Source organism: Anolis sagrei, chromosome 3 (genome assembly GCF_037176765.1).
Source record: "Anolis sagrei isolate rAnoSag1 chromosome 3, rAnoSag1.mat, whole genome shotgun sequence".
Classification (NCBI taxonomy): domain Eukaryota; kingdom Metazoa; phylum Chordata; class Lepidosauria; order Squamata; family Dactyloidae; genus Anolis; species Anolis sagrei.
Window position 1 is genome coordinate 13,634,708 of NC_090023.1, and position 16,590 is coordinate 13,651,297.

General features: G+C 42.0%; 1 protein-coding gene across 23 annotated transcripts in view; it reads right to left on the minus strand.

Annotated features, from left to right (window-relative positions):
• The window catches only part of DLG2 (discs large MAGUK scaffold protein 2), a 1,355,349-nt gene that overhangs the window by 330,392 nt on the left and 1,008,367 nt on the right, over positions 1-16,590 (minus strand). For all 23 annotated transcript variants that reach the window (XM_067466492.1, XM_067466491.1, XM_067466494.1 and 20 more), the window contains one exon: positions 13,518-13,642. In XM_067466492.1, the coding sequence (XP_067322593.1) occupies positions 13,518-13,642 (125 nt within the window). The remainder of the gene's footprint in view (positions 1-13,517; positions 13,643-16,590) is intronic.

The following is a 16,590-nucleotide window of genomic DNA, read 5'->3' on the forward strand; positions in this document are numbered from 1 at the left end:
TGATGCAGGCCAAAATCCCATTGGCTTTTTTTGCCACCACATCACATTGTTGGCTCATGTTTAACTTGTTGTCTACAAGGACTCCAAGGTCTTTTTTACACGTACTGCTCTCGAGCCATGCGAGATTTTAAAAAATATATATTTTAATAAAAATGAAATATTCCATAGACCACAACAATTTGAACACTAAAGAATTAAAACTGAAATGTCTTTCTTACGTCAGACAATTGCATTTGTAGACTTAGCGCAAGATTCGTGTGTGGGAGGTGGGTTCCTTGACCAGAAAAGCACTTTTGCCAAATGATGTCACATCTATACAAAGACCTGTGTGCCCTTTATACAACTTCAAGTACATTTTCAAAGATTTATGAACAAAGCAATGCCGAGTGAAAACGAACATTTGGCTACGCAAGATGAGATGGAGCTGAATGTATGGCATTTGCTTCACTGACTAATACTACATATTGTAAAGATCTCAAGAGTTTTCCCTTTTCTTCCACTACAGGGCTATTTAATCCTCATAATTGGTAGAACAGCTCAGAGAGCTGCTGACAAAACATCATCTGGGTTAAACCTCGCAATACTCGTTTTTGGCCTTTGCAGCACTCCCAAACCCACAATGTAATTTCCCGGGAGAGATTTACTAATCAACTCGAGATGTTAACTCTTCCTTCCACAAGAAGGCTTCTATACCACTGGCTAGATGATTGATTTTTAAGTTGTACAGCTCCTGGCATAACATCAATTAATCCAGGAATCAGTTATTTATTTTTGGAAGTTTACAAAGGCACAAAGCAGGCTGTGTTTAGTCTCTTCTGTCCTCAGATTGATTAAAGTATGGGACCTCCAAGTTTGGAATTGCCTCCAAATCAGCATTACAATTGTGGGATTGTTTTGCATTTTGTAATGCCACAAAAACTGATTTCAGTGTTCATATTAACAAGACTCTTGTTTCGACCCCATTCAAAAGATACAGTGGGGAAAAAGTATTTCGTCAGATACCAATTGTACAAGTTGTCCCACTTAAAATGATGAGAGAGGCCTGTAATTGACATCATAGGTAGATCTCAACTATGAGACACAACATGAGAAAACACATCCAGAAAATCACATTGTCTGATTTTAACAAATTTATTTGCAAATTATGGTGAATAATAAGTATTTGGTCCATAACAAAAGTTCATCTCAATACTTTGTCATATATCCTTTATTGGCAATGACAGAGGTCAAACGTTTTCTGAAAGTCCTCACAAGCTTGGCACACACTGTTGCTGGTATGTTGGCCCAATCCTCCATGCAGATCTCCTCAAGAGCAGTGATGTTTTGGTGCTGTCACTGGCCAACATGGACTTTCAACTCCCTCCAAAGCAGTAGTTCTCAACCTGGGGTCCCCAGATGTTTTTGGTCTACAACTCCCAGAAACCCCATCCACTTTACCAGCTGATAGGCTTTCTGGGAGTTGAAGGGCCTGAGATACAGCGGTATATAAATAAGCAAAGGCCAAAAACATCTGGGGACCCCAGGTTGAGAACCACTGCTCCAAAGGTTTTCTATAGGGTCGAGATCTGGAGACGGGCTAGGCCACTCCAGGACCTTGATATGTTTCTTATGAAGCCACTCCTTCATTGCTCTGGCGGTGTGCTTGGGATCACTGTCATGCTGAAAGACCCAGCTACGTTTCATCTTCACTACCCTTGCTGATAGAAGGAGGTTTGCACTTAAAATCTCACGATACATGGCCCATTCATTCTTTCATGTATGCGGATCAGTCGCCCTGGTCCCTTTGCAGAGAAAGAGCCCCAAAGCATGATGTTGCCACCCCTTCACAGTAGGGATGGTGTTCTTTAGATGCAACTACGTGGGGCTGCCCTTGAAGACTGCCCGGAAGCTTCAGATGGTCCAGCGCTCGGCAGCCAGGTTATTAACAGGAGCGGCACTCAGGGAGCATACCACTCCTCTGTTGAGCCAGCTCCACTGGCTGCCAATTTGCTACTGGGCACAATTCAAGGTGCTGGCATTAGCCTACAAAGCCCTAAACGGTTCTGGCCCCTCTTACCTCTCCGAACGCATCTCCTCCTATGAACCGGCGCGGACATTAAGATTGTCCGGGGAGGCCCTGCTCTCGGTCCCGCCTGCATCACAGGGAACGAGAGACAGGGCCTTCTCGGTGGTAGCCCCTCTGCTATGGAATGCCCTACCGGTTGACATCAGACAGGCCCCCTCGTTGCTGGCGTTTCGGAGGAAGGTCAAGACTTGGCTCTACGAGCAAGCGTTTGGCTAATCAGTGCAACTGAACAACTGAACACAGGAAGTCGATAAAATTGAACATAGGAATGGCACAAGGATTATGAGGATGAATCTTGTTCTGTTGAGGCGTCATGAATTGATAAGGAATTGATAATAATTGTTGATTTTGTTGTAATGTGTGATGTGTTTTTAACTGTATATTACTGTATAACTTGCACTTTGTAAACCGCATTGAGTCGCCTAATCTAGGCTGAAAAATGCGGTATAGAAATAAAGCAAATAAATAAATAAATAAATAAACTCAGTATTCTTTCTCCTCCAAACATGACGAGTTGTGTTTCTGCCAAACAGTTCTACTTTGGTTTAATCTGACCATATAACATTCTCCCAATGCTCTTCTGTATCATCCAAATGCCCTCTAGCAAACTTCAGTTGGCCCTGTACATGTAATGGTTTAAGGAGGGGGACACATCTGGAACTGCTGGACCTCAGTCCCTGGCAATGGCGTAGTGTGTTACTGATGTTAGCCTTTGTGACGTTGGTCCCAGTTCTCTGCAGGTCATTCATTAGGTGTGGTTCTGGGATTTTTGCTCACCATTCTTGTGATCATTTTGACCCCACGGGGTTAGATCTTGCGCGGAGCCCCGGATCGAAGGATCTCGTATCAGTGGTCTTGTCTCTCTTCCATTTTCTAATTATTGCTCCTGTAAAATTCACCTACTTCATCACACTAGAGAATGAGCCTCTTAAAGAAGAAGTTACAGATCTGCGAGACTCAGAAATCTTGATTGCTTGAAAGTCACCAAATACTTATTCTCCACCATAATTTGCAAATAAATTCAATAAAAATCAGAGAATGAGATTTTCTGGATGTGTTTTCTCATGTTGTCTCTCATAGTTGAGGTCTACCTATGATGTTAATTACAGACCTCTCTCTTCTTTTTAAGTGGGAGAACTTGTACAAATACCCCCCCCCCCCACTGTAACTCAAATTCAAAAACTGTTTGGACAACTCTAATTAGAATTCCTGTATTGAATGGGGACAGTTGGCCGGAATGGCCATAGGACCCCTTCCAACTCTATGATTTTCTGGTTCTGTAATTTTGGGAACCTTTGTGGTGCAGAAGTTTAAGTGTTGGACGACAAATCTGGAAAGCAGGGTTCCAATTACAGCTCAACCATGGTTAATCTGGGGCAATGTCAGCCTCAGAAGAAAACAAGTCTTGACAAGAAAAACCCATGACAAGTTCACTTTAAGGTTGACATAAATTGGAAATAACCGGAAGGAACCCCACAACAAAAATTTTGAACTAAATTATTAAAGACACAGTCTCACTTTGAATTAGGACCAGTCACGTTTGACCCCCTACTCTGTTTCCTGCTCCCATGATCCTCAAAGTGTCTCCTTCCCTCACATTCTTTCCCAAAAACAACTGGGAATGAAATCAATTCAAAATTAATGCAGAAAGACCTCCTTGTTCAATCAAGGTACAAATGCAACAAGATGCTCCCTTATATGTCTTCTGATCCAGGAGGATCCAATGACAAATCTAGGTGAATGGAGAAAAATCACACTAGATAATGAATCCACTTTAAATCCAGTTTCTGCCTCCTGCAAAATTCTGGGGTTTGTAGTTTAGAGAGGCTGTTAAAGACTCCTCAAGGTGCCTTTTTGCAGTTCAATGGCTCAACACATGAGGCAGCAGTCTACAAATCCCAGCAACATGAAGTCAGCCTATGCCTTCTGTTCTCCAAGCTGAACACAATCATCTCCTTAAGCCATTTGTAATGAATCCCTTACCTTGGAAAGCTAACTAGGGCCTAAGAGAGTGGGTCTGGAGAAGCCATTTTAGAGAACCAGGGAGATGCCATCCTAGGTTAGGTTTGCCTTAAGTGGGCGTGTTCTAGTCTTGGAGGGAAAGTTATACTACTAGAATTAGCTAGAATGATGGGGGCAGTTTTCTGAAGGAAAAAAGTGACTTTTAAACTGAGGCTTGAGTTCTCAGATTGCCAGTTTGGAGTTGAGAGTTGGAGCTTGGAAAGGGTGTTAGTGAGAGCAGTTTGGGGTTTTGAAGAATCATAATAGTAAATAAAGGACAACACTCAAACACAGAGGAATTCCAGACAAGAAACAATCAGGGCCAGCTAACACCTCCCAATAAAGGATTCCCCCTGGCAGGAAGCAGCAAGGCTTTTAAGTTGCAAGGCTATTCAATGCTAATCAAGGTGGCCAATTTCAACATTCACACTTGCCTTCAAGCAGACAAAAGTTCTTTTTCCCACCCTGGACATTCCACAGATATATAAACCCCATATTCCTAGTTTCCAACAGATCTCACAACCTCTGTGGATGCCCACCATAGATGCAGGCGAAACGTCAGGAGATAATGCTTCTGGGTCATGGCCATACAGCCCAGAAAACTTACAACAACCCAGCAATTCCAGCCATGAAATCTTTCAACAATACATTAGACAGATCTGTTTGCTCATGATCAAATTGTGAAAAATCTGACTTTTGATTCCTATGTATTGGAGATAGAGATGTATTAGGTAACTCTATTGAGACAGAGTTGGCATGCCTTTTTTTCTGAGAGTCTTCGTATCTTCAGTGAATAAACTATAAACTGTTACAACACATAGACTTCTCCAAGCCATGTGGGAGTAGATGAAATGACTAGATCTGGCTCGAGCAAATGAAGCATTTTTAATTAAATAACCTTTATTTTTGAAGACGTTACCAAAATCAACAAATGCCTTCAGATGAAAGAATTTGAGGTTGAAAACAGGAAACAGTAGCAGCCGTTTCTTCCCATCTCTAATCAAAAGGATACAATATTTCAAGAAAGATTTAAGCCAGGGAAGAATGAAAGATCAGCAAGAATTGGAAGAAGGGCAAAGAGGGAAAAAGATGGAAGGCTGACTCCTATCTCCATCAATATGCTTATCAGCTTGGCAATTAACAGAAGCAACATTTGGCCCAGGATAATGAGCGCATCAAGTGCTTCATTTGGAGGCCTTTGGTTTTATTTTCATTACAAACTCATGCAGAGTGAGTTGGACTTTTCCCAAACAATTCCCTTATGAACTTGAAAACACTTTGAAAGCTGGGCGAATGCCACGATCATTTCTCTTCCATTAGCAGTGGAGGAAACCAAAACTAATAATCATACACAAGATAGCTGAAATGATCTGACTTAAATGAGCTCATAAAGCATCCTAACATAAATCAGGACAGTATTCGCAGGCCGTTTATGCAGGCTCTAATTGAGAACTGCCTGCTAAGCATGCATGCTGGTTTTTAATGGGGTGAAGGGCTCCTATCTTTATTAACTTATCGCTAATTTATGCAAGGCACTAACAGACTTGTCAAGTAACAAGAAAAAGGAACAAGGAATGTTGGAGACTGCCGAATTATTCCAATAGATCCTATTGGTGTGACTTCCAATTGTTGTTCTTTTTGACTACAAATTGGTTACCTTTAACTTATTGTGACCCTATCAATGAAAGAACTCTAAGACTCCCTGTTATGAACAGTCCCGCTCAGGTCTTGAAAACATACAGCCATGACATCCTTGAGTGAGCGTATCTCTAATGGGATCTCCCTCTTTCCCTAGGGTCTGGAGAACAAGCCCTATGAGGAGCGGCTTAAGGAGCTGGGCATGTTTAGCCTGAAGAAGAGAAGGATGAGAGGAGATATGATAGCCATGTATAAATATGTGAGAGGAAGCCACAGGGAGGAGGGAGCAAGCTTGTTTACTGCTTCCATGGAGATTAGGACAAGGAACAATGGCTTCAAACTACAAGAAAGGAGATTCCATCTGAATATGAGGAAGAACTTCCTGACTGTGAGAGCCGTTCAGCAGTGGAACTCTCTGCCCTGGAGTGTGGTGGAGGCTCCTTCTTTGGAAGCTTTTAAACAGAGGCTGGATGGCCATCTGTCAGGGGTGATTTGAATGCAATATTCCTGCTTCTTGGCAGGGGGTTGGACTGGATGGTCCATGAGGTCTCTTCCAACTCTTTGATTCTATGATTCTATTCTACATGCAGTGTGCTGGAAGAAGCAAAGACCACCAGCATTGAAGTGATGCTTCTACACCATCAACTCCGCTGGACTGGCCACGTTGTCTGAATGCCCAATCACCATTGTCCAAAGCAGTTATTATACTCCCATATGAAGAATGGGAAACTTAATGTTGGTGGGTAGGAAAAGAGATTTAATGATGGGCTTAAAACCGACCTTAAAACTGTGGCATAGACACGAAGAACTGGGAAGCGCTGGCCTTTGAGTGCTCTAACTGGAGGTCAGCTGTGACCAGCAGTGCTGCAGAATTCAAAGAGGTATGAATGGAGAGTGAAAGGGAGAAACGTGCCAAGAGGAAGGTGCATCAAGCCAACCCTGACTGGGACCTTCCACATGGAAACCAATGTCCTCACTGTGGGAGAATATGCAGATCAAGAATAGGGCTCCACAGCCACCTATAGACCCACCACCAAGACACTGCACTTGGAGGACCATCATCCTCAGGCTACGAGGGATCGCCTGTATAATATATACACACCTTTTAGCACCAGAAAGGTCTTTGGTGGAATCACATTTCTTGTAATCTGAACCCATTGTTCCATGGACATAGAACTGGTCCTTGTGGTCTTTTCCAACTTTGTAATTCTATTATTTTATGGTACGCATCTCTATTCCAACTCTATAATTCTGTGATTCTATGATATTCACCTCTGGAGCATCAGAAAATAAGTTGGTTCTATCTTAAACACCACATCCTTGTATTGTCGAAGGCTTTCATGGCCAGAATCACTGGGTTATTGTAGGTTTTTTTTTTTTTTACCTCTGAGGATACTTGCCATTGATGCAGGCGAAACGTCAGGAGAGAATGTCTCTAGACCATGGCCATATAGCCTGAAAAAACCCACAACAACCCACTACATCCTTTCACATGCTGAAACATGGTTATAATGTCTCTTCTTAGTATGTACATATTCCAAGCTGTACATACCCAGCTCCCTCAGCCATTTGTCATTGGGCTTGGTTTTCATCTCTGGACACATTCCAGCTTGTCAATATTCTTAAATCGCAGTGGCCAGAACTGGACATGGTATTCTAGGTGTGGGCTAGTCAAAGGAGAACCTAATAATACTATTATTTCCCTCAATCTAGGTGCTATACTTCTTTTGAGGTCACCCACAATTGCCCTGGCTTATATCCCTAGTTGTGGAAGATAAACAAAACAGGCTATTATAACCTAAGATGATCAGAGATAATACTTGGCACTACTGCACACTTGCCATGAAGAGCCAGCTGTCAATGGCTATCAGGCATTCTGCCCAAATCTTCCTTTGCATTGTTTTTGCATGAGAAAATAAGGAAATGCAGTTTTTTTCCTTGTCTGTGAGATAGCAAGGTATTTTTGTCAAGACTCTAGACAGCTTTCTCCTTTACTTGAACCATTTTTGCACAAAGTGGCTGGGGTTCTGATAGTGACCTATGCAGCCTGTTAGTGGCTGGCATCCTGTTAATGACATAAACTGTACTATGAGTGAGGTTGAATGAATCACCATGGCATAAAAGACGTATTCTGCTGACAGCAACGGAAGCAGAGTTGTGAATACAGCCATGCTGTGTATTGCAACTGTACACTGCAGTTGCAATGCTCATTGTCCATTGCAAAGATACACTGTGGTTGCACATAGAAGATTTTCACCCAGACACTGATATGTTGCCCAATATTGCTTTTTCATAGGGCAGTTGTGCAGGGTTTACATAATGTATCTCTGCAAGGGAATGTTAGAGTACATACATTGCATAACATTGTAATCCTTGCATAACTACACTTGCTGCTGCCTTGTTGCACAGAGCTGCATCATAGGTCATTTACACCTTTTGCATCTGATAGCCTCTTACGTGCTTGTTCTGAGTGCATTCCCTTTGCTACACAAATGGAAAAGGCATAGTTTCATATTGCTGATACCACCTCCTCCAACACACACCCATACATGGCAAGGGAACGTTGTCTTGTTATACTGGACACGTGCAGTTTTATGAGTATTAAGGAACTCATGACAGCCCAACACATTGTGAATGTGATGCAAGACTTCTTTGCATCCCTACCCAACAGTTTGCTCTGAGTCATGGCTAGGGATGTGAGGAAATCTCTCTGAAGCTAGCCATCTGATCTACCACCAGATCTAGTGACACCGCACTTTAATTTCCCACAGCACTACCAGCATCGTCTCACACTGAGGAATTAAGGGAAATGTAAAAGATGGCTAGCCTCAATAATAATAATAATAATAATAATAATAATAATAATAATAATAATTTTATACTCCACCACCATCTCCCTGAAGGGACTCAGGGCAGCTAACATGAGGCCAAGCCCAAGCAATTACAGTAAGGCAAAATAAAATACATACAAACAGACAATAACATCAAATAAAAATGATAAACAATAACATAGTAATACAATAAAATAGTGACAATAACATAATTAATGTAATTATGTTTATCTCCACTGCAGGATGAGATAAACCTCAGACATCACTACTTGGAATTACTGCTGGGTAAATTCACCAGGATCCAGAAATAAAGGACACCCATCCAATAGACATTGGACAATACTTAAATCAAGGTCACTTTTAAGATAGAGAGCAAGTTTCCCATCACTGATGACCTCCCTCCATTGACAGTTATCTGCATTGACTGATAGTGGTCTTCCAGTTCTTTCTCAGTCCTGTGCCTGGGGATCGCTTGTTGATTGAAATGCCAAGCAATGACAATGGGATGCTTAAATCATTGGGCCAATACAGAGATTAAAAACAACACTGACAAAATCAGTCACCTCAAACCATAAATACAAGGAAGCACTAAAAAGTGATTGCAGTGCAAGTGTTATAAGATATAAACTTCCCCCTGTTTCAATAATTAAAAAGACAATTTCCTTCCTTATCTTTAGATAGTCTACCAGTTGGAATGGCAACAAATTGCTGCAGTGTTGAATGCTCTTGGGTCATTGAGTTCCAAGCCATGCCATGCGATGGCGTTCCTGTCTCCTGATCACCTGCTTTCTCCTGCTTCTTCAACAATCTATTGGGATTCTTTGACCACTAAATATATTCAGGCTGCAGTTGTTGTTGTTGTTTATTCATTCAGTCACTTCTGACTCTTCATGACCTCCTGGATCAGCCCATGCCAGAGCTCCCTGTTGGCCATGGCCATCCCCAGTTCCTTCAAAGTCAAGCCAGTCGCTTCAAGGATACCATCCATCCATCTTGCCCTTGGTCAACCCCTCTTTCCTTCCATTTTCCCTAGCATCATTATCTTCTCCAAGTTTTCCTGTCTTCTCATTATGTGGCCAAAGTATTTCATCTTTGCTTCTAATATCCTTCCCTCCATTGAGCAGTCAGGCATTATTTCCTGGAGGCTGCAGTTACACTTACAGAATTGTGCAATAATAAACTGCAGTATAAGAACAGGTCCTCCTGGTCAGTTGGAAAACCGAACAGGGTATAGGGTTACAGCCTGTACTTGATGGGGTTACACTCCCCTTGAAGGCATAGGTTTACAGATTGGGAGTGATCCTGGACTCATCGCTGAGCCTGGAACCCCAGGTCTCGGCAGTGGCCAGGGGAGCTTTCTCACAGTTAAAACTCATGCGCCAGCTGCACCCTTGTCTTGGGAGGTTGGACTTGGCTATCGTGGTCCACGCTCTGGTTACATCCTGAATTGATTACTGCAATGCACTCAACGTGGGTTTGCCTCTGAAGACTGCTCAGAAGCTCCAGCTAGTCCAACACTCAGCAGCCAGGTGCTCACAATAGTGGGGTACAGGAAGCATACAACTCCTCCATTACACCAGCTCCACTGGCTGTCCATTAGCTTCTGAGCACAATTCAAAGTGCTGGCTTTAGCCTTAAAGCCCTAAATGGTTCCAGCCCCGTTTACCTGTCCGAACATATCTCCCTCTACATATCATCAAGGACTTTAAGATTGTTCGGGGAGACCTGGCTCTCAGTTGCACCACCATCGCTATTGCGTTTGGTGGGAAAGAGAGAAAGGACCTTCTCTGTAGTGGCCCCTCAGCTGTGGAACCCCCTCCATAATGAGATCAGATCCACTCCTTCTCTCCTGACCTTCTGGAAGAAACTCAAATCCTGGATGTTTGCAGAATAGACTGAGTTGCTGGGAAGACAATGTTTTAATGGATGACAATAGCCTATTTTAGGATGGTGATTTGAACTGATGAACTGTTTTAATGTATGTTTATAATGGTTTTATTGTATATTAACTGTATTTTATGCTATGTTTTATTTTGTGTCGGCACTAAATAGTGCCTGTTGGTAGCCGTCCTGAGTCCCTCTCCGGAGGTAAATGTTCCAAATAAATAAACCTCTCTGGAACCCTTTTTATTTTCAGATGGATGGATGGACCAACACTCTTTTGGGGTTGCCAACACAGAGGATTTCCATGACATTGGTTCTGTTGATCACAAGGCTGGGTGCTCTGTTGTGATCTTATCAAAAGCAATACTACCAGCAGACTTTGCGAAGGAGTTATTTCTGGTCAGTGACACAACAGTGGGTCTGTTGCACCTGTGGGCATTGAATTGGGCCAAATCTAGCTTGATCCATGTGTCCACAGCTAAAACAACAACAACATAATCATTCTGCAGCTTCCTAAAAGCTCTAGAGTCAATTTCATTTCTCCTTATTCTGGATTAATGGCTAGAAGCAGTGCTTTTACTTTGAATCCACCCATATGTTATGTGGATTCCTCACAACAGTTGCAAGATAAATTCGATTTATTTGGCTCCTATAGACACAACCTCAGTCTCTAGTGAACTTTTCTTTCAAAATAAATCTCGTCTTCTGAATACCTTTAGGGATTTGCATCAACCTGCTAATTCGCCCATCTTTCATTTGCATTAGAATCTGTGCTCGGAAAATGAGCCTGCTGTTAGTTCACAGTATTTCTCACAGGCAGATAGTTTAAAAAACTTATGTGTTGCAAACTGATGTACAGCTACCTCCACACTCGACCCTAATTTGCTCTCCAACAGAATTCTTTTCTCAAACAGCTGAGTCATACAGACACAGTAGGCCCAGCGTAAACTTTACCAGCAGCACATACTTAAGTTTCTTTGAAACAGTTTTCTTTTTGAGCCTCATTTGCAGGAGACGGCGTGTGTCACATCAAAGAAAAGCCATGACAGAAAATAGATTGCCTCGCTTTTAACTTGGCAATCAATTCTGTTCCAGGATTTCTCTAATATGATTCAAACAATGCAAAGATTACACAGTGGGGAAGAGAATTAGACATATTTTCTCTTCATGGTTCTCCAGCTCTGCTTACTAAATGCAAAGCAAGGTGGTTAACTATGTGAAGATCCTATCAGAGTATACTGAAGTATTAGATTCAATTAGAATATATTTACTGCAGCTCTACTCACTATAGCCTGTTCATAGACTCATATAGAGTTGGAAGAGAAGACATGAGTCATCTAGTCCAACCTCCTGCAATGCAGGAAAATTCAAATGATCTTAACAGATTAGATAGCCAATACTCCAGAAGACAGGAACAGAATTCAAAACGATCTTAACAGATTAGAGAAATGGGCCAAAACTAACAAAATGAAGTCCAACAGGGACAAATGGAAGATACTCCACTTAGGCAGAAATAATGAAATGCAAAGATACAAAATGGGAGATACCTGGCTCGATAACAGTATGTGTGAAAAAGATCTTGGCGTCCTTGTGGACAAGAAGTTAAACATGAGCTAACAATGCCATGCAGTCAACAAAAAAGCCAGTGAGATTTTGACACTCTACTCAACGGTCACCTTCTTTTTAGGAACTGACCAATCAGGAACAAACATCTAAAACCCGAGAGCAAACCCAGATAAAAAATCCAGTGATTTCCAAGTGCAAGGACATACAGATATTCGAAGATGCGGATTTGCGGCTCAGAACCGGGATATTCCTGCACCTGAAAATCTTGCATTTTTGCTGTTTGTAGCAATTGCTTCTGCATTTATAGAGAACTGTTGCAAGCCAGAGCAGGAAACTGGATCCTCAGACAACAATTCACCACACTTGACTTCAGGAAAAAAAATCCTTTTTTATTGAAGAAAGATGAGAACAAAAATAGACGAAATATGCAAGGTAAAAAGCCACAGTAAAAATCAGCAACAAGAAATGTCCATGAACAAGATCAAAAACACACAGTAACACTGCTAAATCCTGGAACCTTTTAGCAATCCACTAACCGTACTTGAAGCAACTAGGAAGCCTCTTAGGAATAAGGCCACTGGAATCAGGAGACCTGCCAAGGATGATGCTTGAATCTGGAATGGTGCCTGGTCTGAAGATACATCCAGGCGCGAGGTACTTATGGCCGAGAAATCTATTACGTGACACGCCTGCAGGCTTTGTTTGCATTTCTCTCAGTCTAGCTGACCTTCGTAAACTTTGAGATTCTCCCCTGCTCTGCCAAATCTGCCCTCTCCTATCCTCATTAGAGAGACCAGGTGTCAGATTCTCTGGAGAGTTATGACTGGGAGGAAATGGGAGTGAAAGTTCACCGCTTGGCTCTGAAACATGGGAATTTGGATTTTCACTTTCCAAGGCTGCAGGAGTTAAGGCTGCAGGAGTTTCACTACACAAACTGTCATCTTCTACATTGCCCTCAGAATCAACATCTTCATTGGCATCAGGAAATACAATCAGAGAATCAGGTTCAGGTTCACACACAGGCTGAACCCCAACAGGAACGGCATTTGGCCATCTTCCTGTTTGTTGCAGGAACTCCTGGGATAAAGGTAATGTCTGGATGGGTCCTTAGAAACACAGAACAATTAAAATGGAAGGGACCACAAAGGCCATTTGGTTGAATTTCTTGCCAGTGGAGGAATGAACTGATAAATCACTTCTAGGATGTAATCATCTCCTCTCTATTTGGAGACCTCCAAAGAAGGAGAGTCTACGACATTCCAAGGAAAAAAAAGTAATATTTTCCAGTTTTGACTTGACCCTTCAAATCACTAGGCCACCTTATGTCTCCTGAAACTTGTAGGCTTACATGCCTTGTAAGTCTGAGCAACTTTGGAGGCTGAACAAGGTTCTGCTGGAGACTTTCCCCCTCCTTTTGTGTCTCATTGCTCTCATGAGATAACAAGCTTTTCCTCAACTGCAATCTGTCCAGGTGTGAAACCAGATCTGAGCAAGGTGGATTTATCCAGCTAGAAAATGTATATATAACTCACCTGAGCCTGCCATCCTCTGCTGCAGCTCCTCCTGGTATAATCTTAGTAATAAATATTCCAGGATCGTCCCCAATGTGTGGGTTATCTGTTCCTCCAGCAATACTGAAACCCAGGCCAGAATTACCCTGAAGGAAAGGAAGGAGGGAGGGAGGGAGAGAGAGAGAAAGAAGAAGAAATGCCATGTGTTACAGAAATGTCAGCTTCGGTACCACAATAACTTAAATATATGTTAAGCAATTTAACATTCTGTTGAATGCTAAGGATAATACATAAACTATCAGGCTGTTTATATCAAGGCTTTATGACAGCATTCAGCTTTGAAATCAGAATGCCTGTGAAGTTTTACAAGGCAGAGCAGATTTTAAGTGCTCTATATTGATTGGAACCCCATTTGCTAAAGAGGCTAAAGAGGTATATACAGTCTAGGCAGAACGAGCTTTTAAAGTACTTCGAATTATAGAGTTGGAAGAGGCCTCATGGGCCATCCAGTCCAACCCCCTGCCAAGAAGCAGGAATATTGCATTCAAAGCACCCCCGACAGCTGGAATGTGTCCAGAGGAGGGCGACTAAAATGATCAAGGGTCTGGAGAACAAGCCCTATGAGGAGCGGCTTAAGGAGCTGGGCATGTTTAGCCTGAAGAAGAGAAGGATGAGAGGAGATATGATAGCCATGTATAAATATGTGAGAGGAAGCCACAGGGAGGAGGGAGCAAGCTTGTTTACTGCTTCCATGGAGATTAGGACAAGGAACATGGAGATTAGGACAAGGAACAATGGCTTCAAACTACAATAAAGAAGATTCCATCTGAACATGAGGAAGAACTTCCTGACTGTGACAAGTGTTCAGCAGTGGAACTCTCTGCCCCGGAGTGTGGTGGAGGCTCCTTCTTTGGAAGCTTTTAAACAGAAGCTGGATGGCCATCTGTCAGGGCTGATTGGAATATTCCTGCTTCTTGGCAGGGGGTTGGACTGGATGGTCCATGAGGTCTCTTCCAACTCTTTTATTCTATGATTCTATGCATTGGAAAGCTGCAGGAAGTGAGTACTGCAAGTGCACTTGACTCCTCTGGTGCATAAACACATTTAAGGATCCATTAAACCCGGTCTCCTTTACAGACAGAAGGGAAAGGATCGCAGAAAGAGTGGCGTCTTAATTTTGATGCTTTAAATCCAGTTCTTAATGAAAGATATAAGGACAAACAATGCCTAAAATGATTGGGAGCCTGGGAAGCCCCCCCCCCCCAAATAATGAGAAAACAAATATTTTGGCTTCCTGGATTGAAAACGCCTCCCGATTTTGGGAGGCTCTCGAAAAATGGATCACATTTTACCTGGATTACACAAGCTTAGCTACAATATCCCTAGCAGGTAGTTGTCCAGCCTTTTCCAAAAGACATCAGGAGAAGGAGACCCCATCACTCCTCTAGGCAATTTATTTCACTGCCATGTTTCTTTTAATGTTTCCTCACTCTTTTTTCCACTTCCTGAAGCTGGGAAAGTGAATGGGAAACAGGTTTCAAATCTGGTTAAGAAGAAATTTAAGAAGATATCTGGACTATTGACATATCCCCTACTTACATTTTTCCTCAGTTATGATGTACAGCAATTCCCTTTAATGTTTAAAGAGAGCATCTAATTTTGCAACCACATATGTAATCTTTCTTTTTTGTGTGTACCTCTCCTTTTTTCATTTTCAGAAGTATTCTGCATGAATTGTTTTGCACAGCATGTCCTATCTCTCTTTGCGTTGGGCTTTATTATAGCTGTTTTTGAGAATGGCTGTTGATTGTTTTTTAAAATAGTTAAGTGATTGCTTCAGTTCATTTTGTTAGTTCCTCTGAATTCATTGGGGAAATAAACAAGAGTAAAAATATTCAAAGGAAATGGATGGCTGGTCAAAGCATTTCTGGACATAGAGCTGCCCAGGGCTGAGCATTACTTCTCCTGCATGCAAAATATAGCATGTAAATCTATCTATCCCACTCCTACATGCCTGCACAGTTTTCTCTCTCATTCCACTGTTGGAGAACCTAGACCAGGGGTCCTGAAACTTGTAGGGCCAAAAACAGCCCTCCAAGGTATTTTACCCAGCCATCACTCAGGGTCAATCTATGTCTGAAATGACTTGAAAGCACACAACAACAACAACAACAACAACAATCCTATCTCATCAGCCAAAAGCACGTCCACACTTCCCACTGAAATGCTAATAAGTTTATATTTGTTAAAACTGTTCTTCATTTTATTGTTTTTAAGTGTTTTTTGCACTACAAATAAGATATGTGTAGTGTGCATAGGAATTCATTCATGCTTTTTTCAAATTATAATCCAGCCCTCCAGCAGTTTGCAGAACTGTGACCTGGCCCTCCATTCAAAAACTTTGAGGACCCCTGACCTAGACATTCCTAGAGAGCAATTCTTTCATGTATAAAGAGTGATTTTTAATCCATAGTTTTTCACTTTCATGGAGGTTCAGTTCCTCCTCTAACTCCAGTGAATGTGGAGGAATGATTGTAATCTATAATACACAGGCTGATTTTTTTTCAAATTTCCAACATACATTAGAAACATCTTTTTAAACAGCAGGGCTGACTTCCTGTATCTTTTTTCTTCTTGTACTTCTGGTCAGAATGCCAGTAAGGTAATGGTTGTTGCAACCCAGATCAGGAAACAAGACCATAAGATTAAATCCACCACACTTGACTGTGGGAAAACAATCCTTTTTTATTGATGAAAAAATGGTTACAAAATAGAAGAAAATGCAAAGTCAAAAAGCCACAGTAAAACTCAGCAGTCAGGAATATCTCTGAACTAGATAAAATTCCAAAAGCAACACTATAAAAACCTGGAACCTGTTAGTATCTCACTAACCATACTTGGAAACTAGAAGCCTCTGGGAATGCAGGCCATGGGAAACAGGAACTCAGCCAAGGTGATGCCTCAGTCTAAACGATGCGTGATCTAACAAGACAGCCCGGGGGAAGACACTTTAAACTAAAGAAACTGTTTCGGGACACGCCTCCAGGCTTGGAAGCTTCCTTTTCCTTTAATCTACTTGACCTTTGCAGACTCT